At 42.4% G+C, this 26,820-nt stretch overlaps 2 protein-coding genes across 6 annotated transcripts; one reads left to right on the top strand and one right to left on the bottom strand.

Annotated features, from left to right (window-relative positions):
* The first annotated feature begins 806 nt into the window (after positions 1 to 806).
* On the top strand, positions 807 to 15,494 carry mipepb (mitochondrial intermediate peptidase b). 5 transcript variants are annotated; one of them, XM_029691248.1, is made up of 19 exons: positions 807 to 1,490; positions 1,741 to 1,914; positions 2,026 to 2,114; positions 2,209 to 2,295; positions 2,545 to 2,608; positions 2,793 to 2,975; positions 3,123 to 3,279; positions 3,421 to 3,469; positions 3,598 to 3,658; positions 3,773 to 3,825; positions 4,075 to 4,228; positions 4,409 to 4,486; positions 4,579 to 4,783; positions 5,086 to 5,195; positions 5,681 to 5,755; positions 5,834 to 5,950; positions 7,423 to 7,544; positions 9,525 to 9,598; positions 15,139 to 15,494. In XM_029691248.1, exons 1-19 carry the CDS (start codon positions 1,353 to 1,355, stop codon positions 15,234 to 15,236), a joined length of 2,088 nt encoding a protein of 695 aa, XP_029547108.1. In that variant the 5' UTR covers positions 807 to 1,352; the 3' UTR covers positions 15,237 to 15,494. The 5 variants fall into 5 exon arrangements, with proteins under 5 accessions (XP_029547108.1, XP_029547109.1, XP_029547111.1 ...); XM_029691249.1 differs by lacking the exon at positions 15,139 to 15,494 and adding an exon at positions 9,772 to 9,897; XM_029691251.1 differs by lacking the exon at positions 9,525 to 9,598.
* Positions 15,495 to 15,930: 436 nt separating this feature from the next.
* On the bottom strand, positions 15,931 to 26,638 carry LOC115148928 (tumor necrosis factor receptor superfamily member 19). The gene is made up of 7 exons (XM_029691253.1): positions 26,173 to 26,638; positions 25,977 to 26,087; positions 25,316 to 25,494; positions 25,144 to 25,229; positions 17,149 to 17,310; positions 16,854 to 16,970; positions 15,931 to 16,690 (listed from the first exon to the last, which is right to left on the bottom strand). Exons 1-7 carry the CDS (start codon positions 26,233 to 26,235, stop codon positions 16,416 to 16,418), a joined length of 993 nt encoding a protein of 330 aa, XP_029547113.1. The 5' UTR covers positions 26,236 to 26,638; the 3' UTR covers positions 15,931 to 16,415.
* Positions 26,639 to 26,820: the final 182 nt, after the last annotated feature.

Genomic DNA, 26,820 nt, shown 5'->3' on the forward strand with positions numbered 1-26,820 from the left:
TCAAATGCAATTAGCGAGTTGAAACCGTTTGTCAGAGAGGGAGAAGTAATCTCTCATCTTTGTTGTTGTGAGTGGTAGGGGGAGGAATTGGGTGAAAGAGGCAAAGCGACAGACTTTGGCAAGGTTTCACTCTCGCCAAAATCTGTCAAAAATAATCTTAATGCGTTTCTATGCATTTATTTTGAACCTAAGCTTGCCGCCTGCCTTCCTGTCTTTGGGACAACGACTCCCATTGTTAGGGCGGAGACATGAGCATCTCGTTATTATATACAGATCTCTGGTGTAAATGGAAAGGTGGGTTTCCAGGGTTAGAGTAGTGCAGAACTTGTCATATGCTGAGGCTGTGAAGAAAGTAGAGGAAGATGGGTCAAGGTGGGGTAACCTGAGAGGAGTGGTGTGAGTAGTAGATCTGTACCAGTACAGAGGGATAGGCCAACAAGTGATATATTCCAGTAAGATTGGATTTTTAGCAATGGTTATCAACTGTACTACAGGGATGGAACGTAAGTCACAGAAAATTGAGGTTGTGGTGGCAGCTGCAGAGAGGTATTTGGATGTGCAAGACTTGACATCAGAAGTTACAGGGTGTGTTAAGTGGTGGTGTCCCATCCTTTCAGGTTGTTGGCCTGAAGTAGTACCAAATAGATTTAAATAGTGGAATAGGGTGGTGTTTTTTTGTGAGTGTAGTGTTAGATGGTAGGGTATTTGTAAAAAAAAAAAAAAAATTAATTAAGCAAAGTATAAGGGAGTTGTACTCCAGTCTAGTAGGTTGCGGTAATGAAACAATTATTGGATACCAACCGCCGTTAAACCTCATCGAAGAAGAAATGAGAAGGCGCACATCACAGAAGAAGCGAACGAGACCAAAAAGACAACATGAGAACAAGCGGACCTAAACGCTCATAACGAAAAAAAAAAAACTAGATTATGTGATACATGCATTTGGAATATCGCGCAAAAACTTACATTTGAAATAATCGATTTAATTCGATATATCGCCCAGCCCTATTGATAGGGTCTAGTCGCGAAAGTGCAGACACGAAACATCGGAACCATTTTGAGAATTGTAAACATTCGTCATGGATGCTTGGCAGTGCTCGTTTTAGCTGAATTCTCAATGGCAGTGGTGGGCTACTAGCTAGAATAATTATAGAGAGACAGTGAAATAAAGACTCATTTAAAATCCAATACGTTTTTGGTATAATGAAAGTATCAGCATGGATGCAAAGCAAAAGCTAGAAACGTGCTTGCTTATCATAGAGATAATCATTTAGCGCGAGCCAAGTTACTCCCCACAGAATTTCCTCTTTGGCCGACCTTTCTTTTTCTTTCCACAACAATCAGTTGAAGTTATGATGTTGGCGTGTCAACTATTTGTGAGTGTTGTGAGGAACTCAAGGACACTATCACGACTTGTCACTACTTGGTCTCCGGTTGGAGCAGCATTCAATGCCCAGCAGAGGAAAGTTGATTTGTTTCAGAAGAACGTGGTAAGTCAGCTAACGTTAGCGGTTTGTTTGCGGACCGCCATAATAACAGAGAAGAAGTTAACTAGCTCCATAAAATCCCAACCTATATTAAATGTCCTCATTGTCAAAATCACCCATAATTGTATTCACTAGAAAATACTTGCTCTTTTATAAATGTGTCAGTTGGGGTTGTTGTAATGATCAACCTTGAAAACCAAGAGTTGGCCACACAGACTTTTGACATGGCATTGTACGTGCTATATTGGCACAGGGATTATTCGGGGTTCCAGGGTTAAGTACTCCGGCTGGTTTCGAGGTGGCTCAGCAACGAGCGCTCAGGGAAACAGAACAGCTGGTAGAAACAGCCTGCAATAACCCACCAGGCGCCCTGACTGTGGAGACCTTCGATCAACTTTCTGACAGCCTTTGCAAAGTGGCAGATTTGGTAATGGCTCACAGTCACACTCAGAGATCATTGGCATCATTGTTGTTGTCAAGCCAAACCCCTCCCTGTTGAATATGAAACACTCTTGATGTTGTATTTCTTTTCTTGCAGGCAGATTTTGTCAAAGTTGGCCATCCAGACCCTGCCTTTCGGGATGCTGCTGAGAAGGCATGCATAAACATTGGCACAGTAGTAGAAAGGTATGAACCCTCTTCTAAAGTATTACATGATGTCAAGCAAAACACTTTTTTAATACATTCTTTCTTTGATGTTTTCTATTTTTTGCCCTGATAGGCTGAACACTAATGTCGAACTGTGTAGGAGTCTCAAGAACCTACTAGATAACAAAGAGGTTCTGGATTCTTTGGACCCAGATACAAGGCATGTACTATTATCTTGTCTTTATTTTCAGTTCAATCATTTTTTTATCTTCCTGTTTGTACGATGAGTAGCAGTGCATTTCGTCTTTTGCCTGACGACTCAAACTGAATTCTTCCGCTGCTCAATGTTTGCTACATGTTTCATTGCAGAGAAGAAACTAATGTCCGTGGGCGTTGAGTTTGGCCGGAGCAAGGAGGTTGGGTAGACAGGCAATCTTGTTTTACTGATATTTCGCAATACATTTTGCAGGAGAGTAGCAGAACTGTTCATGTTTGATTTTGAGATCAGTGGCATTCATCTGGATGAATCAAAGGTTAGTGATATAAATGACATTACTGGCCTATCACTTACACTTCATGGAATATATTTTTAAATCAATAATTGTCATGTACACATTGATTATTAGCCTACTAAGCCACATCCTCAGGGAAGTATAACCACAATGTGAGCTTAACCTAAACAGCACCTCTGTTTCAATGTATGAATCTTTTTCCCAGAGAGGGAAGGCGGTGAGCCTCAATGTCAACCTGCTGGATCTGAACAATGAATTTCTAAATGGCACCCACCTGCCCAATAGGATAGAGAAGACGGCCCTACCAGAACACATCCGACACTGCTTCTCCATAGACGGCAACTCCATCCAGATTGGAGGTCTCCATGCAGATTCTCCTGATGAACTGGTGTGTGTGTGTGTGCAACCCAGAGGTTTATCTCTATACATAAATAGTGGTCTTCCAGCTACCATCCCATGGTACGAAATGGTATTGGGCATGTTGGTTTGTTGTGCAGTAGCCTATAGATATTATATGCTTGTCCTTTTCTCTTAGGTGCGGGAGGCTGCTTATAAAATCTTTCTCTACCCGAATTCAAGTCTGCTGCTTTGTCTGGATGATCTGTTGACTTGTAGGAATGAGCTAGCCAAATTAGTGGGCTATGAATCTTTTGCACACAGGGCTTTAAATGGAACTATGGCCAAGACTCCAGGTAAAGTACTCTGGTTGTTTACCTAATTTCTTTGTGCTCTGCTGCTTGGAAGAAATATTTAATTGATTTTATGATTTTTCAAACAGAGAAGTGTGTACTATGCTGTGTTGACCAGTGTGTTTAGTATTTTTTGTTTTGCAGAGACTGTCATGAAATTCCTTGAATTGCTGACAGACAAACTCTCGGACAGGTATGGTAGGAGTCAGTGAGCCAGACACTGGCATGAACACTGTACAACACATCAATGTTTTGCCCATCTCAAACATACTGTAAGTGTAGCACATGCTCACACATTAATGTCCCTATTCCTCAATCCAGAACTGCCAAAGATTTTAACCTGATGAGGGATATGAAGATGAAAATGAACTCAAGAAGCACCGTGAGTCATCTTATAAATCTGTTTAAGTAGCTCTCATGGTTCTGACATCCATGTGTAGGAGATCATGACAATCCTTCTGCTGTTTGATGTTTCAATGTTTTTTTTTTATCTAAGGAACTCATGCCATGGGACCACTCCTACTTCAGCAGCGCTGTGCGGGCAGAGAGGTAAGATACCTATACAAAGGTATACAGTACTGTAAACCTATGTGTATATTCTAAGTGGAAATAATATAACTTGTCAACAAGGAATTGTTGGGAATCTCCTAAAGAAACTATTGAAAGGTTGACGGGAGTACCTGAGCTTTATTTTCTACTAAAAGGCCTCTAGAGGGGGCTTGTGTATTGCTTAACATTATTTGGGAAACGGTCTGTAATAACATAGCCTTACGATTGTGTGTATGTTTGTGTGTGCAGGTATAAGATCGATCCCAGCCTGTACAGTCCTTACTTCTCCTTAGGGGCCTGCATGGAGGGCCTCAACATGCTGTTCAGCCAGCTGCTGGGAGTCTCCTTCCAGAATGAACAGCCCATGGCAGGAGAGGTGTGGAGTGAAGAAGTCCGCAAGCTGGTGAGAGAACAGTCTCTGTCTGTATGACACTCAACACCAATTTCTGGGGGCTCCTTTGAGTGAACCAGCAGAAAATGTAATAGTTGCTGCTTGGCTTTTTGTCATTTTAAGGCCCATCGTTTCTGTTGGGGATGGATTTTATTTTAAGCAGTCCTAAATGTCAGTTGGTTCTCTTAACAGGCTGTTGTCCATGAGACCGAGGGTCTTCTGGGATACATCTACTGTGACTTCTTCCGAAGGCCTGACAAACCACACCAGGTAAGACAAGCTGCTGCAGAAATACTGCCTAAAGCCCCTGCGAAAGTAAGATACCAATGCTGATCATATCAAGGCTTTCTCTGTGCTCTCAGGATTGCCACTTCACCATCCAAGGGGGGCGTCTTAAGGAGGATGGGAAGTACCAACATCCTGTGGTGGTGCTGATGCTGAGCCTGCCCCCTCCCACACGTAGCACCCCAACACTGCTCAACCCCGGCATGATGGAGAACCTGTTCCACGAGATGGGCCACGCCATGCATTCCATGCTGGGACGCACGCGTTACCAACATGTCACAGGTAACCTGAGTCCAGGCCAGAGCCCACTGCTTTAGGAGGGATTTCCCCTGTCTCTCATTATTGCATTGCATATGTTGCAGATTTGCTTAGCAGATACATTTATTTGCTTAGTGGACACATTTATTTGCTTAGCAGACACATTTAGGGAACTACCATATGATTAATAGGCCTACAGTCTTGTATTTGTATGACCTATGATACAGTGCTAACATGGCATGCTATCGTGAAACATTTTATGACATAGTACAGTTGGTAAACAATCTCTTTTGTGAGAGACTCATCTTCTGACTGGTCTTTTCCAGGAACTAGATGCTCTACTGACTTTGCTGAAGTCCCCTCCATCCTCATGGAGTTCTTTGCCACAGACTATCGGGTGGTAAATCAGTTTGCACGGCACTATCAGACCGGACAGGTGGGCAGCACAAATTCATACCTGTCCTCTGTAACTTTCCCTCACACACAACACAGTCATTCTTAAGATAATGTCATCTATATGGAGTAGCAGTAGTTCTTGAGCTGTTTGTCTACTGCTGTGGTCCACAGATACAGCAGTGTCCTAAGCTGTCCTATCAGACTGTCTGTTATAATAATGTAGACTTTGGCAGCCCTTCTTTTGCCCCTTTGGTATGATAATAGTTCTGAGACGCATCACTAGCTCTGCATAAACTCTGAACCAAATGCTCTCGGCTGCACTTGAACACACGTTGGTTTTGTGTGAAGTCTTTCGTCATGATTTTGAATCAGACTGAAAGTCTGTTGATTTGAGACTACAAACAGTCAAGCTAATAGAAAACTATTTATTTAGCCAAATACTGAAGATAGCAGAGGTTCACCATACAGAAGACTCGATAGATGGGTGTGTTTTGTTTTTCTCAGAAATATTTTGTTCTATTTCAGCCCCTGCCCAAGAGCATGGTCTCTCGCCTTTGTGAATCCAAGAGAATCTGTGGGGCTGCCGACACTCAGCTTCAGGTATAGCCACAGTGGCAGTTTGTGTGTTTTTTCAGTACTTATTAAATAAAATGATTGGTGTGTTTTATTTTTTCATAGGTTTTTTATGCTGCTTTGGATCAAGTGTATCATGGCAAGCCACAAAATCGGTCAACGACAGACATTCTAAAAAAGATGCAAGAGAAATTCTATGGACTACCTTACGTTCCAAATACTGTAAGTGCCTAGATATCTTAGTGAGTCTCATAGTACTGAAACTGTGGACGATGTACTGATCTGTGAATGTCAAATCCTTTGGGGCTAAATAGTAATTAGACTATTCTCTCTACTGGATATAAACCATCTGGTTTGTACCCCCCTTACTGTGTGAGAGAGAATTTATATCCACAGAGAAACATAAAACAGAATAGAACAACCCAGAGGCTATTTCTTCTCAACTGTAATTACAGTTGTGGGGAAAATGTGGACAATAATGATTTTCTCCCTGAATTGGCTTACCACCACAGCTAACAAATATCTACTCCGTGAGCCCATTTTTATAGTAATTTTACATTAGTTTGTTGCCAAATAGCAGAGCTCAATTTTTCCCTGGGGTATGATAAAAGTTGTTTCCCAAGTGTGAAAAGACCAATTTAGGTCGGAATGAAAAATGATGCTGTACTTCTGACTGCTTCTGATCCTTTTTTTATTTACAGTTGCAAAATGTGGTGTTTTAATTTCAGGTGCAATTTAAGTTAGTGCCTGGCCATACAAACCAAACTGCATTTGTTGACTGCAGTGATCATATGGAGCCACTTTCAACCCGGTCTTAGTTTAGAACATGTTTGGAACTGTGACACTCAAGTCTTTTGATAGGTCCTTATCTGTCATTGACCGTGAGAAGCAAAGGGGAGGTTTCCCACTGGATTTGGATTAAAACAAGTCACCACACAGACAGCCGAGCTCTTATCATTAAAATAAGACTGTGTAGGAGTTAGAAACAACTGGCCAGAGAGACAGAATACACAGAAGCAGCATCATTCCGAAGAGAAGATAGGTACTGCACGTCTCACTTATGTTCTGTAGCCAATTTAGTCATCTTCTAAATATTTTCAGATTGACAATGTTGCTTGAATAGAAAATATATTCAATCGAAAATATGGAAGTGTCTTTCAGTGCTGGGGTTAATTCCACAAATGCAATTCAAATTAAATACCCTCCCTGTAAATTCCATTTAATTCAATTTCAATTCCAGTTCAGTTTTTTGAATTAAGAGGTAATTCAATTCCTCTCAATTACAATGTTATATAAATTCCAATAATACAATTCCCAATTCAATATTATCCCCAACAATTCAACAAATTCAAATTTAATTCAATTCCCTCAGGCTTTCAGGCTGATCATGTCACTCACTGTTCAGACAGCCTAGCTATACTGGAAATATATAAATACAAGTTGAATGATTTAAAACAAATCCTGCAGGCCATTTTTTATAATAACTACATGAATTCCATTCACTGGAATTTAATTGGAATTCAATATTTGAACATTTCCCAAAGATAAAAACAACATTAATTCCAAAACTTGAAGATTGTTGAAATTCGAATTGAAGTCAACGTAAATTCTCTACTTAATGTGTGAATTCAAGAACTGAATTGGAATTGACCAATTTTTAGATAAAGATGGGTAACTGGTATTCTTGTCCCTAGGCCTGGCAGCTGAGATTCAGCCACCTCATTGGGTACGGTGCTAAGTACTACTCATACCTCATGTCGCGCGCCATAGCCTCCATGGTGTGGAGGCAGTGCTTTCAAAAAGACCCCTTCAACAGGTGAGAGAAACTCACCTGACCCATGTTGTAAATGCAGATGTTTTATTTTCTCAAAAGTTCTTTCGTCTGCCATGTGAAGTCTCTATTTAATTTTTTTTATTTCACCTTTATTTAACCAGGTAGGCCAGTTGAGAACAAGTTCTCATTTACAACTGCGACCTGGCCAAGACAAAGCAAAGCAGTGCGACACAAACAACACAGAGTAACACATGGCATAAACAAACGTGCAGTCTATAACACAATAGAAAAATCTATATACAGTGTTTGCAAATGTAGTAAGATTAGGGAGGTAAGGCAATAAAAAGGCCATGGTGGCGAAATAATTACATTTTATCAATTAAACACTGGAGTGATAGATGTGCAGAAGATGTATGTGCAGAGATACTGGGGTACAATTCATTTTACAATTCATTCCAGTAATTGGCAGCAGAGAACTGGAAGGAAAGGCGGCCAAAGGAGTTGGCTTTGGGGATGACCAGTGAAATATACCTGCTGGAGCGTGTGCTATGGGTGGGTGCTGCTATGATGACCAGTGAGCTGAGATAAGGCAGGGCTTTACTTAGCAAAGACTTATAGATGACCTGGAGCCAGTGGGTTTGGCAACGAATATGAAGCGAGGGCCAGCCAACGAGAGCATACAGGTCGCAGTGGTGGGTAGTATATGGGGCTTTGGTGACAAAACGGATGGCACTGTGATAGACTACATCCAATTTGCTGAGTAGAGTGTTGGGAGGCTATTTTGTAAATGACATCGCTGAAGTCAAGGATCAGTAGGATAGTCGGTTTTACTAGGGTATGTTTGGCAGCATGAGTGAAAGAGGCTTTGTTTTACGAAATAGGAAGCCAATTCTAGATTTCATTTTGGATTGGAGATGCTTAATGTGAGTCTGGAAGGAGAGTTTACAGTCTAACCAGACACCTAGGTATTTGTAGTTGTCCACATATTCTAAGTCAGAACCGTCCAGAGTAGTGATGCTAGACGGGCGGGCAGGTGCGGGCATCAATTGGTTGAAGAGCATGCATTTAGTTTTACTTGCATTTAAGAGCAGTTGGAGGCCACGGAAGGAGTGTTGTATGGCATTGAAGCTCGTCTGGAGGTTTGTTAACACAGTGTCCAAAGAAGGGCCGGAAGTATACAGAATGGTGTTGTCTGCATAGAGGTGGATCAGAGAATCACCAGCAGCAAGAGCGACATTATTGATGTATACAGAGAAAAGAGTCGGCCCGAGAATTGAACCCTGTGGCACCCCCATAGAGACTTCCAGAGGTCCGGACAACAGGCCCTCCGATTTGACACACTGAACTCTATCTGAGAAGTAGTTGGGGAACCAGGTGAGGCAGTCATTTGAGAAACCAAGGCTGTTGAGTCTGCCGATAAGATTGCTGTGATTGACAGAGTTGAAAGCCTTGGCCAGGTCGATGAAGTCGGTTGCACAGTATTGTCTTTTATCAATGGCGGTTATGATATCATTTGGGACCTTGAGCGTGGCTGAGGTGCACACATGACCAGCTCGGAAACCAGATTACATAGCAGAGAAGGTACGGTGGGATTTGAAATGGTCGGTGATCTGTTTGTTAATAACTTGACTTTCGAAGATTTTACTTTAGGGAACTCTACTAGCTGGATTCACTCACACTAGTCTGAACATGAATGACAAAAAAATGACCAAACACCCACATCACAGATATCACTGTGATATCAGGGGATTTGTGTTTAGAAATGGAGGATTGTTTTGCCTGGGGTGTAATGTTTTTTTCAGAGCTGTGTTTTTCTCTCTGCTCTTTGTGTCTCTGTGATGGGGGCTTGTAGAGTGGCAGACTACAGTCAGTGGCAGTGAAAGCACAGCTCAACCCACAGGAAAACCAAGCCAGTACAGTATTCAGACATATCCTTATCTGTCTGACATAAACCCCAATCCTATCTCTCTCTACCTCTCTGTCTCTGCCTATTCACCCCCTCCATTTAATGTCCCCACACAGGGACATGGGAGAGCGATATAGAAGGGAGATGCTAGCTCATGGAGGTAGTAAGGAGCCCATGCTTATGGTGCAAGGTAAGGAGCTCACATATTTTTCTTGGCCGCTACCTTCCTCCCTTTCTTTAGGGTTCTTGCACTCTTTTTCTCCTATTAGTTCCTTCCCCAGGTCACCACTCCTGTATGTATAGTACAGTACCTTCAGAAAGTATTCACAACCCTTGACGTTTTCCACTTTTTTTGTGTTACAGCCTGAATTTGAAATTGATTAAATGTTATTTTTTTAATGGTCACTGGCCAACAACACACACTATCCCATAATGTCAAAGTGGAATTATGTTTTTCAAAATGTTAATAAATCAATTAAAAAGCTGAAATGTCTTGAGTCAATAAGTATTCAATCCTTTTGTTATGGCAAGCATAAATAAGTTCAGGAGTAGAAATGTGCTTAACAAGTCACATAATAAGTTGCATGCAATACTAGTACTTAACATGATTTTTGAATGACTACCTCATGTATGTATCCCACACATACAATTATCTGTAAGGTTCCTCAGTCGAACACTGAATTTCAAACACGGACCACAAATACCAGGGGGTTTTTCTAATGCCTCACGAAGAAGGGCACCTATTGGTTGATGCGTAAAAATAAAAAAAGCAGACATTGAATATTCCTTTGAACATGGTGAAGTTATTAATTACACTTTGGATGGTGTATCAAAACACCCAGTCACTACAAAGATACAGGTGTACTTCTTCAGGGATTTCACCATGATGCCAATGTTGACTTTAAAACAGTTACAGAGTTTAATGGCTGTGACAGGAGAACTGAGGATGGATGAACATTGTAGTTACTCCACAATACTAACCTAATTGACAGAGTGAAAAGAAGGACGCTTGAAGAGAATACAAATATTCCAAAACATGCATCCGTTTTGCAACAAGGCACTAAAGTAATTCTGCAAGAAAATGTGGCAAAGCAACTACATTTTTGTCCTGAATACAAAGTGTTATGTTTGGGGAAAATCCAATACAACGCATTACTGAGTACCACTTCCCATTTTTTTGAGCATAGTGGTGGCTGCATCATGTTATGGGTATGCTTGTAATCGTTAAGGACTGGGGAGTTGTTCAGGATAAAAAAGAAACGGAATGGAGCTAAGCACAGGCAAAATCCTAGAGGAAAACCTGGTTCAGTCTGCTTTCTACCAGACACTGGGAGATAAGTTCACCTTTCAGCAAGACAATAACCTAAAACACAAGGCCTAATCTACACGAGTTGATTACCAAGAAGACAGCGAATGTTCCTGAGTAGCTGAGTTAGTTTTTACTTAAATCTACTTGGAAAAACTATGGCAAGACCTGAAACTGTTTGTCTAGCTATGATCAACAACCAATTAGACAGAGCTTAAAGAATGTTTGGTAAGTGTTGTACAATCCAGGTGTGGATAGCTCTTAGGGTGCTTCTATAAAGTATTTACTCAGGTGTGAATACTTACGTAAATTAAATATTTCTGTATTTCATCTCCAATAAATTTGTACATTTCTAAACACGTTTTCACTTTGTCATTATGGGGTATTGTGTGTCGATGGGTGAGAAAAAAAAGATTTCATCCATTTTGGTTTCAGGCTGTAACAACAAAATGTGGAATAAGTCAAGGGGATAGAATACTTTCTGAAGGCACTGTATATTATCAACTTATATCATTTTGACAAAGCCATTGATGCATAGTTTGTTTTGCTAGTGTATATGCCTGAGGCGCAGGCTTTGGCTACTTCAAACTCTTAATTATAGCTGTGTGATGATGGCAGTTGCTTTGCTTTTCCCTGGGTTTGGAAACAGGTAAGGGCTGCTACTATGTATCATGGCCCTCTGATGTCTCCCAGGTTATCCTGAAACCACCATAAATCTCAAGACAGGAAGCTTTATTTGTGTTTAAAGGAAAGATTCACCCATTCCCCAGGAATTGATTGAATCAAATGTTATTTGTCACATACGCCGAATACAACAGGTGTAGACCTTGCAGTGAAATGCTTACTTTCAAGCTCTAACCAACAATGCAGTTTTAAGAAAATACAAAAAAAAAACGTAAGAGAATAACAAATGATTAAAGAGCAGCAGTAAATAACAATAGCGGGGCTATATACAGGGGGCACCGGTGTCGAGGTAATTGAGGTAATATGTACATGTAGGTAGAATTATTAAAGTGACTATGCATAGATAATAACAGAGTAGCAGCAGTGTTCCGGGGGGGGGGGGGGGGGGCAATGCATTTAGTCTGGGTAGACATTTTATTAGCTGTTCAGGAGTCTTATGGCTCGGGGTAGAAGCTATTTAGGCGCCTCTTGGACCTAGACTTGGCGCTCCGGTACCGCTTTCTGTGCGGTAGCAGAGAGAACAGTCTATTGGCCCCGGTGATGTACTGGGCCGTACGCACTACCCTCTGTAGTGCATTGCGTTCGGAGACTGAGCAGTTGCCATACCAGGCAGTGATGCAACCCGTCAGGATGCTCTCGATGGTGCAGCTGTAAAACTTTTGAGGATCCGAGGACCCATGCCAAATCTTTTCTGTCTCCAGAGGGAGGTGTTTAGTCTCAGGGTTCTTAGCTTATTGATGAGCTTTGAGGGCACTATGGTGTTAAACGCTGAGCTGTAGTCAATGAATAGCATTCTCAGATAGGTCTTCCTTTTGTCCAGGTGGGAAAGGGCAGTGTGGAGTGCAATAGAGATTGCGCCATCTGTGGATCTGTTGGTGTTGTATGCAAATTGGAGTGGGCCTAGGGTTTCTGGGATAATGGTGTTGATGTGAGCCATGACCAGCCTTTCAAAGCATTTCATGGCTACAGACTTGAGTGCTACAGGTCGGTAGTCATTTAGGCAGGTTACCTTAGTGTTTTTGAGCACAGGGACTATGGTGGTCTGCTTGAAACATGTTGGTATTACAGACTCCGACAGGGAGAGGTTGAAAATGTCAGTGAAGACACTTGCCAGTTGGTCAGCGCATGTTTGGAGTACACTTTCTGGTAATCCGTCTGGCCCTGCAGCCTTGTAAATGTTGGCCTGTTTCAAGGTGTTATTCACATCTGCTGCTGTGAGCGTGATCACACAATCGTCTGGAACAGCTGATGCTCTCATGCATGTTTCAGTGTTACTTGCCTCGAAGCGAGCATAGAAGTTATTTAGCTTGTCTGGTATTCGCGTGTCACTGGGCAGCTCTCAGCTGTGCTTCCCTTTGTAGTCTGTAATGGTTTGCAGGCTCTGCCACATCCGATGAGCGTCGGAGCCGGTGTAGTACGATTCGATCTTAGTCCTGCATTTGATGCTTTACCTGATTGATGGTTCTTCGGAGGGCGTAGCGGGAATTCTTATAATCTTCTGGGTTAGAGACCCGCTCCTTGAAAGCGGCAGCTCTACCCTTTAGCTCAGTGCGAATGTTGCCTGTAATACATGGCTTCTGGTTGGGGTTAAGTACGTACAGTCACTGTGGGGACGACGTCCTCGATGCACTTATTTATAAAGCCAGTGACTGATGTGGGGTATTCCTCAATGCCATCGGAAGAATCCCGGAACATATTCCAGTCTGTGCTAGCAAAACAGTCCTGTAGTTTAGCATCTGCTTCATCTGACCACTTTTTTTATACACCGAGTCACTGGTGCTTCCTGCTTTAGTTTTTGCTTGTAAGCAGGAATCAGGAGGATAGAATTATGGTCAGATTTGCCAAATGGAGGGCGAGGGAGAGCTTTGTACGCGTCTCTGTGTGTGGGGTACAGGTGGTCTAGAGTGCTTTCCCTCTGGTTGCATGTTTAACATGCTGATAGAAATTTGGTAAAACAGATTTAAGTTTCCCTGCATTAAAGTCCCCGGCCACTTGGAGTGCCGCCTCTGGATGAGCGTTTTCCTGTTTGCTTATGGCAGTATACAGCTCATTGAGTGAGGTTTTAGTGACAGCATCATTTTGTGGTGGTATGTAGACAGCTACGAAGAATATAGATGAGAACTCTCTAGGTAGATAGTGTGGTCTACAGCTTATCGTGAGATACTCTACATCAGGCGAGCAAAACCTTGAGACTTCCTTAGATATTGTGCAAAAGTTGTTGTTTACATAAATGCATAGGTCCCCACCCTGTGTCTTACCAGAGGGTACTGTTCTGTCCTGCCGATAGTGTATAACCCACCAGCTATATGTTCTTAATGTCGTCGTTCAGCCACTACTCAGTGAAACATGAGATATTACAGTTTTTAATGTTCCATTGGTAGGATAAACGTGCTTTCAGTTCGTCCCATTTATTTTCCAGTGATTGAATGTTAGCTAGCAGGACGGAAGAGAAGGGCAGATTAACCACTCCTCGCCTGATCCTTACAAGGCACCCTGATCTCTTTCCGCGAAACCTCAGTTTCCTTCTCCAGCGAATAACGGGGATCTGGGCCTGGTCAGGTTTCTGTATTATATCCCTCCCATCTGACTCATTGAAGAAGAACTCTTTGTCCAGTTTGAGGTGAGCAATCGCAGTTCTGATGCCCAGAAGCTCTTTTCGGTCATAAGAGATGGTAGCAGCAACATTATGTACAAAACAAGTTACGAACAACGCAAAAAAACGAACAAAATAGCATGGCTGGTTAAGAGCCGATAAGACGGCAGCCTTCCCCTCCGGCGCTATCTTGGAACATTGCTCAGAAATGCACAAAAATGAGAGCGTTCAAAATGGGTGAATATTTCCTTTAATTTGCACACTTAATTCAAAGCCCTATTTATGGTGATACTTTGTGGAAACTCTCCAGATAGATTTTTACATCCATTTAGCAAATGTTGAAACTAGATGTTATTCCATCCACTCACACCCAAAAAGCTAAACCCACTCTCATTAACATTCCCTGGAGTCACTCAGAATTTTGGCACTGGCACTTGTTTTTCATAGCCACAGTTGCAGTGGGGCTCCTATAGTCTCAGTGGAAAGATGGACTGACGTTCATGATTTGTCGGTATTTGAAGAAGATCAAATACATTAACCAATGGCATTACTCTCCCATAGGGCCAAAGTGAGGTGTATATGGCTTTCAATTTCAATTGCTGTGTTAACTCCATCAGGTTCTGAGAGTTGACATGCATCCCTGGTAATTAACCTCTTAGTAGCTGTCAACATAACATGAGTACAGCCAAAGCTGAGTTGTTACAATACAGAACCAGCACAGATAATCAGTGGTGTATTACAGGCCAATTTGACATGGACCTGGTTGGATCTAGTTTAATTGCTGTACTTATGAATGAACTCAAACACAACAAATCCAGGTTAAAACAATAGCTCAATAGATACATTTTAGTAATTTAGCAGACGCTCTTATCCAGAGCGACTTACAGTAGTGAGTGCATACATTTCATACATTTTTTGTTGTTGTTTTTTCCCCGTACTGGTCCCCCGTGGGAATCGAACCCACAATCCTGGCGTTGCAAACACCATGCTCTACCAACTGAGCCACACGGGATCCTGGTAGAGCACTACAAATAAAATATCAAGATTTTCTTTCCCCCAGACAAGTTTCAAATTTGTCATTGAAGTCCTTATAAGTCCTTTATCTAAATCTGTCCCCCTCTCTCCTGGCCTGTTCCATGGTTTGCAGGCATGCTTCAGAGCTCCCCTACCATTGAAGAATTAGTGGACGCTCTAGTAGCTGACCTGGACACAGACTCTGTAACCTGCCGTGATGATTCCTCATAAGCAGATTGTACTTTTGTTGTTTTTTTATCTACTGTGAATTACCACTGGAAATTAGGGGCAGGGCCCCTCCCCACTTACCTCATCCTACGCTTGGCGATGTTGAATTTTAAAATTGATAATACTCTGCAGTGGTCTGATGAGTATAAGGGAATGAAAATATGAAGTGTGTATAATATTGTATTTGACTTGTGATGCATCCTTGTCCCATTGTGAATTATGAACCCTTATAAAATCCCCATATTGCCAGTGCCAACCCTATATTGTCTTGTCTACAATTTTTTTGTCGTCATCTGAACGACTAGTGTTCTCTTACTTGGTTATCACTCTCTAAATCTCTAGCTACAGGTTTCAGCTATTGAATGAATCACTCTTGAATGCTCATTTTTGTGAGATAGACAGTCAGCAGCCTGATTACTGAAACAAGTGAAAGAGCTGTGGGCCTGCCACTGTTCTGACATACAGAATAAGGGGACGGTGGATGTCTGAAGGGCTGCAGATAAATGTCAGACTCACTAGAGCAATACGAGGGATATGGTCCGTGCTGGCCTCTGGAAGAGCTCTGCTTTATTCTCTGGTTTTCCTTCATACTAAACGACCACCATTAAAATATTGTTTAACACTTTGCTTGACACCCTGCTCGTAACGGCTTCATAACAATGTCGAAAACAAAGTATTGAAAAACGGGTGCCATCCATCTTTTTGAGATTTTTTATTATTTGTTAAACAATCTTTTTCTAAGCAATTGTACTACTATAAAATACAATAGCTCAGAACTTGTATTATTTTATAGTCTTTTTTTGCTCATCTTTATCAAGGGTGCCAATAATTTTGGATGTGACTGTAAATTACAAGATTTTTAAATGTATTTACATACATTGTACATATTATTTTTTTAAATAAATCCAAGACAATTGGTTAAATTTAAACTTGTACTATATCAGACATTGGCACACACATATTTGGTAATGGCAATGAGATGAGCTCTGGAAAATAACAGAAGCAGAAAATACAGGTTTGAATGGCTTTGAAACCAGCAAGTCACGTTTCTGTCAGCAGTTGCAATGTCTTTCACATAACCACAAGTCTGTTATGATGACAGTCAACATATCAAAGGTTATCCTCATGAAGAAATGGTCCCTGCTTTTAGGCCTACTCTACAGTTTAGTGAATCCCAGATCTTTAGTTTAATACAGCATGGGTCCACGTCTTCTCTCCTGTCAATGTTTCATCATCCTCTAAGGAAAATTCCTCATCAGACACTTCCACATCAGTTTGGTAGAGGTCATGGTTCACCTCACTGGGCAGTGTGTTCTCTAGTGGTCTTCTCTGTGACTCCCAGGTAGGATATGTGGCCATTCCATTGCTGTTCTGAGAACAGTGGAGACGGAAGCCACTGCTGTTCTCCATGCTGCAAGGTTCCTCAGAGAACGGATAGGGGAAAAGCTTCACTGGACCTTAGGACAGGAAAATGCCGTTTTATAGATGTTGATGGGACATGTCAAGTGCAGAAATTCAAGTTATGCACTCTTCTCAAATGTGGATTTGGCGCCATGTGCATATTGGTAAAGAATGACATGAAAAGGTTATTTGCAAGCCCAGGCTAACAGAACAACATACCACAAGTTATGCCCGTGCCATGGTAGCAGTTTGAGGTGATCTGATGTAGCTGATGGACCTGAATATTCTCAAAGGTGGGGAACTCTGCATCATAGCAGCTACCACCCTGGCATGGCTCTGATTAGTGCAAAAACAACAGTTTTATTTACTTTTTACATTAACACAAGTGTTTATATCAAATATTTGACATGGTATAAATACAGCATATTATCTGAATTAAACATTGTTTGACATGATTACAATCTTAGTCGGGACAAGAGGGAAGAGTGAGAATCTGTGATTCAGGCAGGGTTACCATGAGGTTTCTTCTCCAGCTGTCTTTTGCAGTAGATGGCACAGAAAAGCATTAGGGCCAGTAGGACAGAAGTCAGAGCGATGCAGATGACTACAGCCAGGACAGTGTCCCTGGGGCTTGCCACAACGGACGAAAGGGGCACCAGGTTCACCCTGCTACTGCCTACAAGGTAAACATGCATAAACACACATGCATGTGCACAAATATCACTACAGCTGTTTATCCTTAGGTGCAATACAGCACACCCACAAACATGCATTTAATTATAGAACAGTTGTTATGACACCCACTTTCTCAAAGTACACTGCTCAAAAAAATAAAGGGAACACTAAAATAACACATCCTAGATCTGAATGAATGAAATAATCTTATTAAATACTTTTTTCTTTACATAGTTGAATGTGCTGACAACAAAATCACACAAAAATAATCAATGGAAATCCAATTTATCAACCCATGGAGGTCTGGATTTGGAGTCACACTCAAAATTAAAGTGGAAAACCACACTACAGGCTGATCCAACTTTGATGTAATGTCCTTAAAACAAGTCAAAATGAGGCTCAGTAGTGTGTGTGGCCTCCACGTGCCTGTATGACCTCCCTACAACGCCTGGGCATGCTCCTGATGAGGTGGCGGATGGTCTCCTGAGGGATCTCCTCCCAGACCTGGACTAAAGCATCCGCCAACTCCTGGACAGTCTGTGGTGCAACGTGGCGTTGGTGGATGGAGCGAGACATGATGTCCCAGATGTGCTCAATTGGATTCAGGTCTGGGGAACGGGCGGGCCAGTCCATAGCATCAATGCCTTCCTCTTGCAGGAACTGCTGACACACTCCAGCCACATGAGGTCTAGCATTGTCTTGCATTCGGAGGAACCCAGGGCCAACCGTACCAGCATATGGTCTCACAAGGGGTCTGAGGATCTCATCTCGGTATGGCAGTCAGGCTACCTCTGGCGAGCACATGGAGGGCTGTGCGGCCCCCCAAAGAAATGCCACCCCACACCATGACTGACCCACCGCCAAACCGGTCATGCTGGAGGATGTTGCAGGCAGCAGAACGTTCTCCACGGCATCTCCAGACTCTGTCACGTCTGTCACATGTGCTCAGTGTGAACCTGCTTTCATCTGTGAAGAGCACAGGGCGCCAGTGGCAAATTTGCCAATCTTGGTGTTCTCTGGCAAATGCCAAACGTCCTGCGCGGTGTTGGGCTGTAAGCACAACCCCCACCTGTGGACGTCGGGCCCTCATACCACCCTCATGGAGTCTGTTTCTGACCGTTTGAGCAGACACATGCACATTTGTGGCCTGCTGGAGGTCATTTTGCAGGGCTCTGGCAGTGCTCCTCCTGCTCCTCCTTGCACAAAGGCGGAGGTAGCGGTCCTGCTGCTGGGTTGTTGCCCTCCTACGGCCTCCTCCACGTCTCCTGATGTACTGGCCTGTCTCCTGGTAGCGCTTCCATGCTCTGGACACTACGCTGACAGACACAGCAAACCTTCTTGCCACAGCTCACATTGATGTGCCATCCTGGATGAGCTGCACTACCTGAGCCACTTGTGTGGGTTGTAGACTCCGTCTCATGCTACCACTAGAGTAAAAGCACCGCCAGCATTCAAAAGTGACCAAAACATCAGCCAGGAAGCATAGGAACTGAGAAGTGGTCTGTGGTCACCACCTGCAGAACCACTCCTTTATTGGGGGTGTCTTGCTAATTGCCTATAATTTCCACCTGTTGTCTATTCCATTTGCACAACAGCATGTGAAATGTATTGTCAATCAGTGTTGCTTCCTAAGTGGACAGTTTGATTTCACAGAAGTGTGATTGACTTGGAGTTACATTGTGTTGTTTAAGTGTTCCCTTTATTTTTTTGAGCAGTGTATTTTTATGTGTGGGATAATTCAGATTTGTAATTGTGTGTGGGTGCAGTGTATGTTTGTTGGCTACTGTGTGTGTTAGCATGTGTATATTTAGTTTTTCAGTAAGGCAGTGAATGCTATCTCATATGTCCTCTTTGGTAGTGGCTTCTCAAATCCAAAGACGCAGCACATTGCGTCTGGTTGTTTTTGTGTCTCCCCAAATCTTTCCTGCTTATCAGATCAGATAGAGGACAATCCACTGAAACAAAATGTACATGCTGATCTAATCATAACTGTTCTGTGTCAAAACCCTTTCGTTTGATAACCAAACCGAACATATCCCTGGGCCATCATCAAACTGAACCACCAGAACAGAGATGTCTAAAAGGTGTCAGGAAATCAAAAACAAGCACCTATTAAGTTTTTTCAAGCCTATTTTCTCAAGAAAGTGATTGGAAGCACAAACTACAGTAAGATCCTTCAGTTGAAAGGATATGCAACAACTTACTTGTGCTGGTCTACACTTTGTTTTTGTTTTATAAAAGTCACTATGAATGAAATGCTGCTCCATCACAACTGGAGGCATGTAGTGAGAGATGGGGAGAAGACACTTGGAGAGCACTGTCACTCTGGGATACAACAACCTATTTGTCTCATAAGAATTTCACATTTCAACTACAAGAGTTCTCAGATGGACTTCAAATAAGTTTTTGTAATCTCAAAATCATCTAAATGATTATTTTACATCTGAATATGCCTTTTATGGTATCAAAGTGTGCTTCAATACCAGGAGTATTTTTCCATACCTAACATCTAACAGTAGGTTGTAACATCTGGGAAATGTGTTCTTATTTCAACCCCATTTGACTGCCAAGTTAAACACAGAAAGGGACGGAAGTTCAACAGCCAGCTAGCTCACACTCCACTACAAAATAGTGGTGGGCATGATTTGATCTTCCAAGAATTTCATTTGAGGCTGGTACATAGTGGATATGTGTGTGCAAACAATCCCAGAAAGATGGTTAAACAGACAGACATCAGTAAAGCACATTTCACATGTTCCCTGGAAATATTTTCTTAAATTATTCTAAAAGTGGTACAGTAACATTAAGCGTGCTTATAGTACATGGACTGAAGCACAATCTTTCCTATGGGAAATCAAAATCAAATAAAATGTTATTTGTCATATGCACTGAATATAACAGCCGTAGACTTTTCCAGTGAAATGCTTATGAGCCCTTTCCCAACAGTGCAGTTAAAAAGTAAGAAAAAAATCATTAGTAAATAAGAAGAAATGAAAGGAAATAGTAACATAATAAAAAAATAACGAGGCTATATACAAGGACGCTTGTATATACGCTACCGAGTCAATGTGCAGGACTGCGATTACTCACCATGGACTGGCAGAATCCTTTTTTTCCTTTAACTAGTCTGATGAGGCAGACGCAAACTATATACTGCTTTCTCTGGAACAGACCCCGATCCCTGTGACTTGCATGAAGAGGAGGTAGAGAAAAAGAGGCCGAAGGGCGTGCTGCCTTCTGAGAATTCGTGGGCGATCGAATAAACCCCCACCTCCTTCCATTCGGCTAGCAAACGTGCAATCTATGGACAATAAACTAGATGACCTACGCGGAAGATTAGACTACCAACAGGACATTAAAAACTGTAATATATTATGCTTTACGGAAACGTGGCTGAAAGACCACACTATCAACATACAGCTGGCTGGATATACGCGGCACCGGAAGGATAGAACAGCGGCGTCTGGTAAGACAAGTGGCGGCGGACTATGTATTTTTGTAAATAACAGCTGGTGCACGATATCCAAGGAAGTCTCGAGCTATTGCTCACCTGAGATAGTGTATCTCATGATAAACTGTAGACCACACTACCTACCTAGAGAGTTTTCATCTCTATGTTTCGTAGCTGTTTACATACCACCACAGTCAGAGGTTGGCACTAAGACAGCATTGAATGAGCTGTATTCCGCCATAAGCAAACAAGAAAACGCTCACCCAGTGGCGGCGCTCCTAGTAGCAGGGGACTTTAATGCAGGGAAACTTAAATACATTTTACCAAATTTCTATCAGCATGAAAAAAAAGCAGGAAAACTACGGACCACCTTTACTCCACAGAGACGCATACAAAGCTCTCCCTCGCCATTGATGGGGTCAAATGGGGTCATGATAGGGGCTGCACCAAATGTTTGATGTATAATAATAATTGATTATTCTTATGTTGTATTAATAGAAGGGGAGGGGCTATGGGACCCCTCCTCTACATTTATAGGGTCCTAGACTACAGATTAACAATATATATATATATATATTCATTGTAAGGTTTTAGAATTGTTCCAATCTTTTCTAAGTCTCTGCCTCATAAAGAAATGGGGTCTGTGAGAAAGCATTTCAAAGATAAACAAAGAGCCCTGCAGGGGAGTAGAAGAGCTGAGGCTAGTCAGACATACCTCTGTAAATCAACTCGGGGGAGTGGAGATTTACTGCTGAGGCCTTAGAAAACACTGGAACTATTGTATCTCTTGCAAGTTAATATAGCTGTGTATGCATGGACTTGGTCTGAGGAGTAGCAGGTAATGACGTATGCAGTGACATCACAGGGGGTTGACAACAAGCATGATAAAAGCAACTTGGGACTTTTCCTATGGGGCAGAACTCATGAGACATAAGTTGTATGTGTGATGTTTGATCTTCTGTCTACAGCTGTATTTTGATAAAAATTGTTATTATTTATAAGTGCACATTGAGTGTTCCATATTTGTTCAGTAAATAAAACGGAGCACAGAAAAACGGAACCAACACCCTCCATTTGGCAGATCTGACCATAATTCTATCCTCCTGATTCCTGCTTACAAGCAAAAATTAAAGCAGGAAGCACCAGTGACTAGATCAATAAAAACGTGGTCAGATGAAGCAGATGCTAAGCTACACGACTGTTTTGCTAGCACAGACTGGAATATGTTCCGGGATCCCTCCGATGGCATTGAGGAGTACACCACATCAGTCATTGGCTTCATCAATAAGTGCATCGATGACGTCATACCTACGGTGACCGTACATACAGTTGAAGTCGGAAGTTTACATACACCTTAGCCAAATACATTTAAACTCAGTTTTTCACGATTCCTGACATTTAATCCTAGTAAAAGAATCCCTGTCTTAGGTCAGTTAGGATCACCACTTTATTTTAAGAATGTGAAATGTCAGAATAATAAAGAATGATTTATTTCAGCTTTTATTTCTTTCATCACCTTCCCAGTGGGTCAGAAGTTTACTTACAACAAATTAGTATTTGGTAGCATTGCATTTAAATTGGTTAACTTGGGTCAAACATTTCGGGTAGCCTTCCACAAGCTTGGGTGAATTTTGGCCCATTCCTCCTGACAGAGCTGGTGTAACTGAGTCTTCTGATAGGCTAATTGACATAATTTGAGTCAATTGGAGGTGTACCTGTGGATGTATTTCAAGGCCTACCTTCAAACTCAGTGCCTCTTTGCTTGACATCATGGGAAAATCAAAAGAAATCAGCCAAGACCTCAAAAAAATTGTAGACCTCCAATTTCCAAACGCCTGAAGGTACCACGTTCATCTGTACAAACAATAGCATGCAAGTATAAACACCATGGGACCACACAGCCGTCATACCACTCAGGAAGGAAGCGTGTTCTGTTTCCTAGAAATGAAGGTACTTTGGTGCGAAAAGTGCAAATCAATCCCAGAACAACAGCAAAGGACCTTGTGAAGATGTTGGAGGAAACGGGTACAAAAGTATCTATATCCATAGTAAAACGAGTCCTATATCGACATAACCTGAAAGGCCGCTCAGCTCCAAAACCATCATAAAAAAGCCAGACTACAGTTTGCAACTGCACATGGGGACAAAGATCATACTTTTTGGAGAAATGTCCTCTGGTCTGATGAAACAAAAATAGAACTGTTTGGCCATAATGACCACCGTTATGTTTGGAGGAAAAAGGGGGAGGCTTGCAAGCCGAAGAACACTATCCCAACCGTGAAGCACGGGGGTGGCAGCATCATGTTGTGGGGGTGCTTTGCTGCAGGAGGGACTGGTGCACTTCACAAAATAGATGGCATTATGAAGAAGGAAAATTATGTGAATATATTGAAGCAACATCTCAAGACATCAGTCAGGAAGTTGAAGCTTGGTCGCAAATGGGTCTTCCAAATGGACAAATACCCCAAGCATACTTCCAAAGTTGTGGCAAAATGGCTTAAGTACAACAAAGTCAAAGTATTGGAGTGGCCGTCACAAAGCCCTGACCTCAATCGTATAGAAAATTTGTGGGCAGAACTGAAAAAGCGTGTGCGAGCAAGAAGGCCTAAAAACCTGACTCAGCTACACCAGCTCTGTCAGGAGGAATGGGTCAAAATTCACCCAACTTGTTGTGGGAAGCTTGTGGAAGGCTACCTGAAACGTTTGACCCAAGTTAAACAATTTAAAGGCAATGCTACCAAATACTTATTGAGTGTATGTAAACTTCTGACCCACTGGGAATGTGATGAAATAATTAAAAGCTGAAATAAATCATTCTCTCTACTATTATTCTGACATTTCACATTCTTAAAATAAAGTGGTGATCCAACTGACCTAAGACAGGGACTTTTTACAACGATTAAATGTCAGGAATTGTGAAAAACTTTCAGCATTCAACACCATGGTACCCTCCAAACTCATCATTAAGCTTGAGACCCTGGGTCTCGACCTCGCCATGTGCAACTGGGTCCTGGACTTCCTGAAGGGCCGCCACCAGGTGTTGAAGGTAGGAAACAACATCTCCACTCCGCTGATCCTCAACACTGGGGCCCCACAAGGGTGCGTTCTCAGCCCCCTCCTATACTCCCTGTTCACCCACCACTACGTGGCCATGCACGCCTCCAACAATGCACGCCTCCAACTCAATCGAGTTTGCAGATGACACAACAGTGGTAGGCTTATTTACCAACAATGACGAGACAGTCTACAGGGAGGAGGTGAGGGCCCACGGAGTATGGTGTCAGGAAAATAACCTCTCACTCGGTGTCAGGAAAATAACCTCTCACTCAATGCCAGAAAAACAAAAGAGATGATCGTGGACTTCAGGAAACAGCAAAGGGGGCACCCCTCTATCCACATCGACGGGACAGCAGTGGAGAAGGTGGAAAGTTTTAAGTTCCTCGGTGTACATATCACTGACAAACTGAAATGGTCCACGCACACAGACAGTGTGGTGAAGAAGGCGCAACAGCGCCTCTTCAACCTCAGGAGGCTGAAAAAATGTGGCTTGTCACCAAAAACCCTCACTAACTTTTACAGGTGCACTGTATCACCGCCTGGAACGGCAACTGCACCGCCCAAAACCGCAAGGCTCTCCAGAGGGTAGTGCGGTCTGCACAACGCATCACAGGGGGCAAACTACCTGCCCTCCAGGACACCTACAACATCCGATGTCACTCGAAAGCAAAAAATATCATCAAGGACAATAACCACCCGAGCCACTGCCTGTTCACCCCGCTTCCATCCTGAAGGTGAGGTCAGTACAGGTGCATCAAAGCTAGGACAGATATTGAAAAACAGCTTCTATCTCAAGGCCATCAGATTGTTAAACAGCCACCACTAGCACAGAGAAGCGGCTGCCTACCTACAGACTTGATATCATTGGACACTTTACTAAATGGAACACTATCACTTTAATAATGCCACTTCAAGAATGTTTACATATCCTGCATTACTCATTTCATATGTATATAAAAAATACTGTGTCCTTCACTATCTATTGCATCTTAGCCGCTCTGTCACTGCTCATCCATATATTTTATACTGATATATTCTTATCCCATTCCTTTACTAGATTGTGTGTATTAGGTTTTGTTGTGGAATTTGTTAGATATTAGGTTTTGTTGTGGAATTTGTTAGATATTACCTGTTAGATACTGCTGCACTGTCAGAACCAGAAGCATAAGCATTTCGCTACACTTGCAATAACATCTGCTAACCATGTGTATGTGACAAATACAATGTGTCTATGTGTGAGTGTGGCGTCAATATGCATGTCTGTGAGAGTATGTAGTGTGTGTGAGTGTGCATAGATCATTTGTATTGATGAAAAGGCCTACTCACAGAGAGGCTCATAGGCATGAGGAGGGTCTCCACAGGGTACACAGTCCATGTCCTGAAACCCACTCAGCTTGGTTTTCCCATAGAACCTGTAATACAACAACAACAGCATATGTGGTAGAAAATGGAGACACTTCGGAGATAATTGGGAGGATGAGAAAGCAGCTGTCCTCACCCGGGCAGACAGTCTCCACACACGGCGTTTCCTGTGGTGGTGCAGTTGGCTCTATGGAGGCGGCTGTTGTGGGCACATGATAGACACGGCTTGCATTTCTGCCCTCCTGCTTCCTCTTTGTAGCGGCCAGGTCTGCAGGGTGCACAACGAGCACCCGCCCCATAGCCAAAGCCACATTCCTGAGGGGTTTAACACACACACACAAACACACACAGGAGACCCAGTTGATGGTGAGGAGGTGTGGTGGGGGTTAGGAGTTTGTGAAGAAACAGCAAGCAGAGGTCCCTGACAGTGGTTGAGAGAGAAAGAGACAACTTGCATAGTAACATTTGTGTAAAATGTTTCATATGTCAACAAAGTAAGTGACAGGAAATACATTACATTTTAGTCATTTAGCAGATGCTCATATCCAAGGCGACTTACAGGAGCAATAGGGTTAAATGCCTTGCTCAGGGTCAGATTGACAAATTTTTCACCTAGTCGTCTTGGGTTTCGAACCAGCGATTTGTATTATTATCTTATAGGGGAACCTTTCTTACTGGCCCAAAGCTCTTAACCGCTAGTCTACTTCCGGTAGGCACATTAATTATATTCTTACAATGGCAAGACTGGTTGTATCAATAATTTTGACAGGAGGGAATACGTTTGATAGACTACTCACCGTGGATAACTCCTGCCCAGATCCACACTGTCTGCAGGCGACACAGTCCCCTGCTTCATCCCTGTACTCCTGCTCCCTGCATTCTCTATTCTCCACTGCAGTTCCATGAACCTGACCAAGACCATCACTCATAGACTTCAGATACACTACAACAAATGAAAAACTCCATGCGTAATTGAAAAACGTTATGCCTTACCATATAGCTCCAAAAAATCAGCTCCAGTAAAAGCGACAGCATCTTCTTTAGCTTCCACTCCATGTCAACTATTTTGTATTAGTTTTAAAATGTCTGCCAATACCTGGATGGGAATCAATGAGCTAATACTTTTATACCACCCACGCTCATAATAATGCGATTAAATGGTCCATCTTCTGATACAGTACGTCCAATGTTAAAAGACATAAGAAGCTATTAAGTACAGTAATATAAGTAGATATCTGGCGGACCTGACATATGATGCTACCATAGGCAAGATCAGGCAACAGCGTTTATTCCGTAACAGGTTCCTAGAAAATACCGCGCCCCACTCCTAAATACCCAGTCAGAAGTGTAGTTCGCAGACACGGCTATTGGGTAGGCTACTTTTTCAACAAATAATGTTGCCGCCTGCCAGATACTAGCGCATCAAGCTCCCCCTGAACATGATGAACAATCTTCAATCACATATGTACACTGTATGTTCAAAATATCAACCTATCTTCAGGGCAATGGGTAGAATTTGGAAAATGCATTTGTTTCCCTCCGTTTAGTATGATATATTACCCTACAATAGGTTACGTCATGGATGGAATAGCGGTCGTACAATATCATATAGTATCATACATGTTGTCCGGTTGTACAATA

Source organism: Salmo trutta, chromosome 15 (genome assembly GCF_901001165.1).
Source record: "Salmo trutta chromosome 15, fSalTru1.1, whole genome shotgun sequence".
Lineage (NCBI taxonomy): Eukaryota > Metazoa > Chordata > Actinopteri > Salmoniformes > Salmonidae > Salmo > Salmo trutta.

Bases quoted from the DNA above. Each gene is read 5' to 3' on its own strand.
- mipepb (XM_029691247.1), top strand. From the start codon at position 1,353: ATGATGTTGGCGTGTCAACTATTTGTGAGTGTTGTGAGGAACTCAAGG. The intron at 3,659-3,772 runs GTGAGTCATCTT...TTTTTATCTAAG, and splicing joins AAATGAACTCAAGAAGCACC to GAACTCATGCCATGGGACCA. The intron at 5,756-5,833 runs GTATAGCCACAG...ATTTTTTCATAG, and splicing joins CTGCCGACACTCAGCTTCAG to GTTTTTTATGCTGCTTTGGA.
- LOC115148928 (XM_029691253.1), bottom strand. From the start codon at position 26,235: ATGGAGTGGAAGCTAAAGAAGATGCTGTCGCTTTTACTGGAGCTGATT. The intron at 26,088-26,172 runs GTAAGGCATAAC...GGTCTTGGTCAG, and splicing joins TGATTTTTTGGAGCTATATG to GTTCATGGAACTGCAGTGGA. The intron at 16,971-17,148 runs GTAACCCTGCCT...TGCACTAATCAG, and splicing joins GCTGGAGAAGAAACCTCATG to AGCCATGCCAGGGTGGTAGC.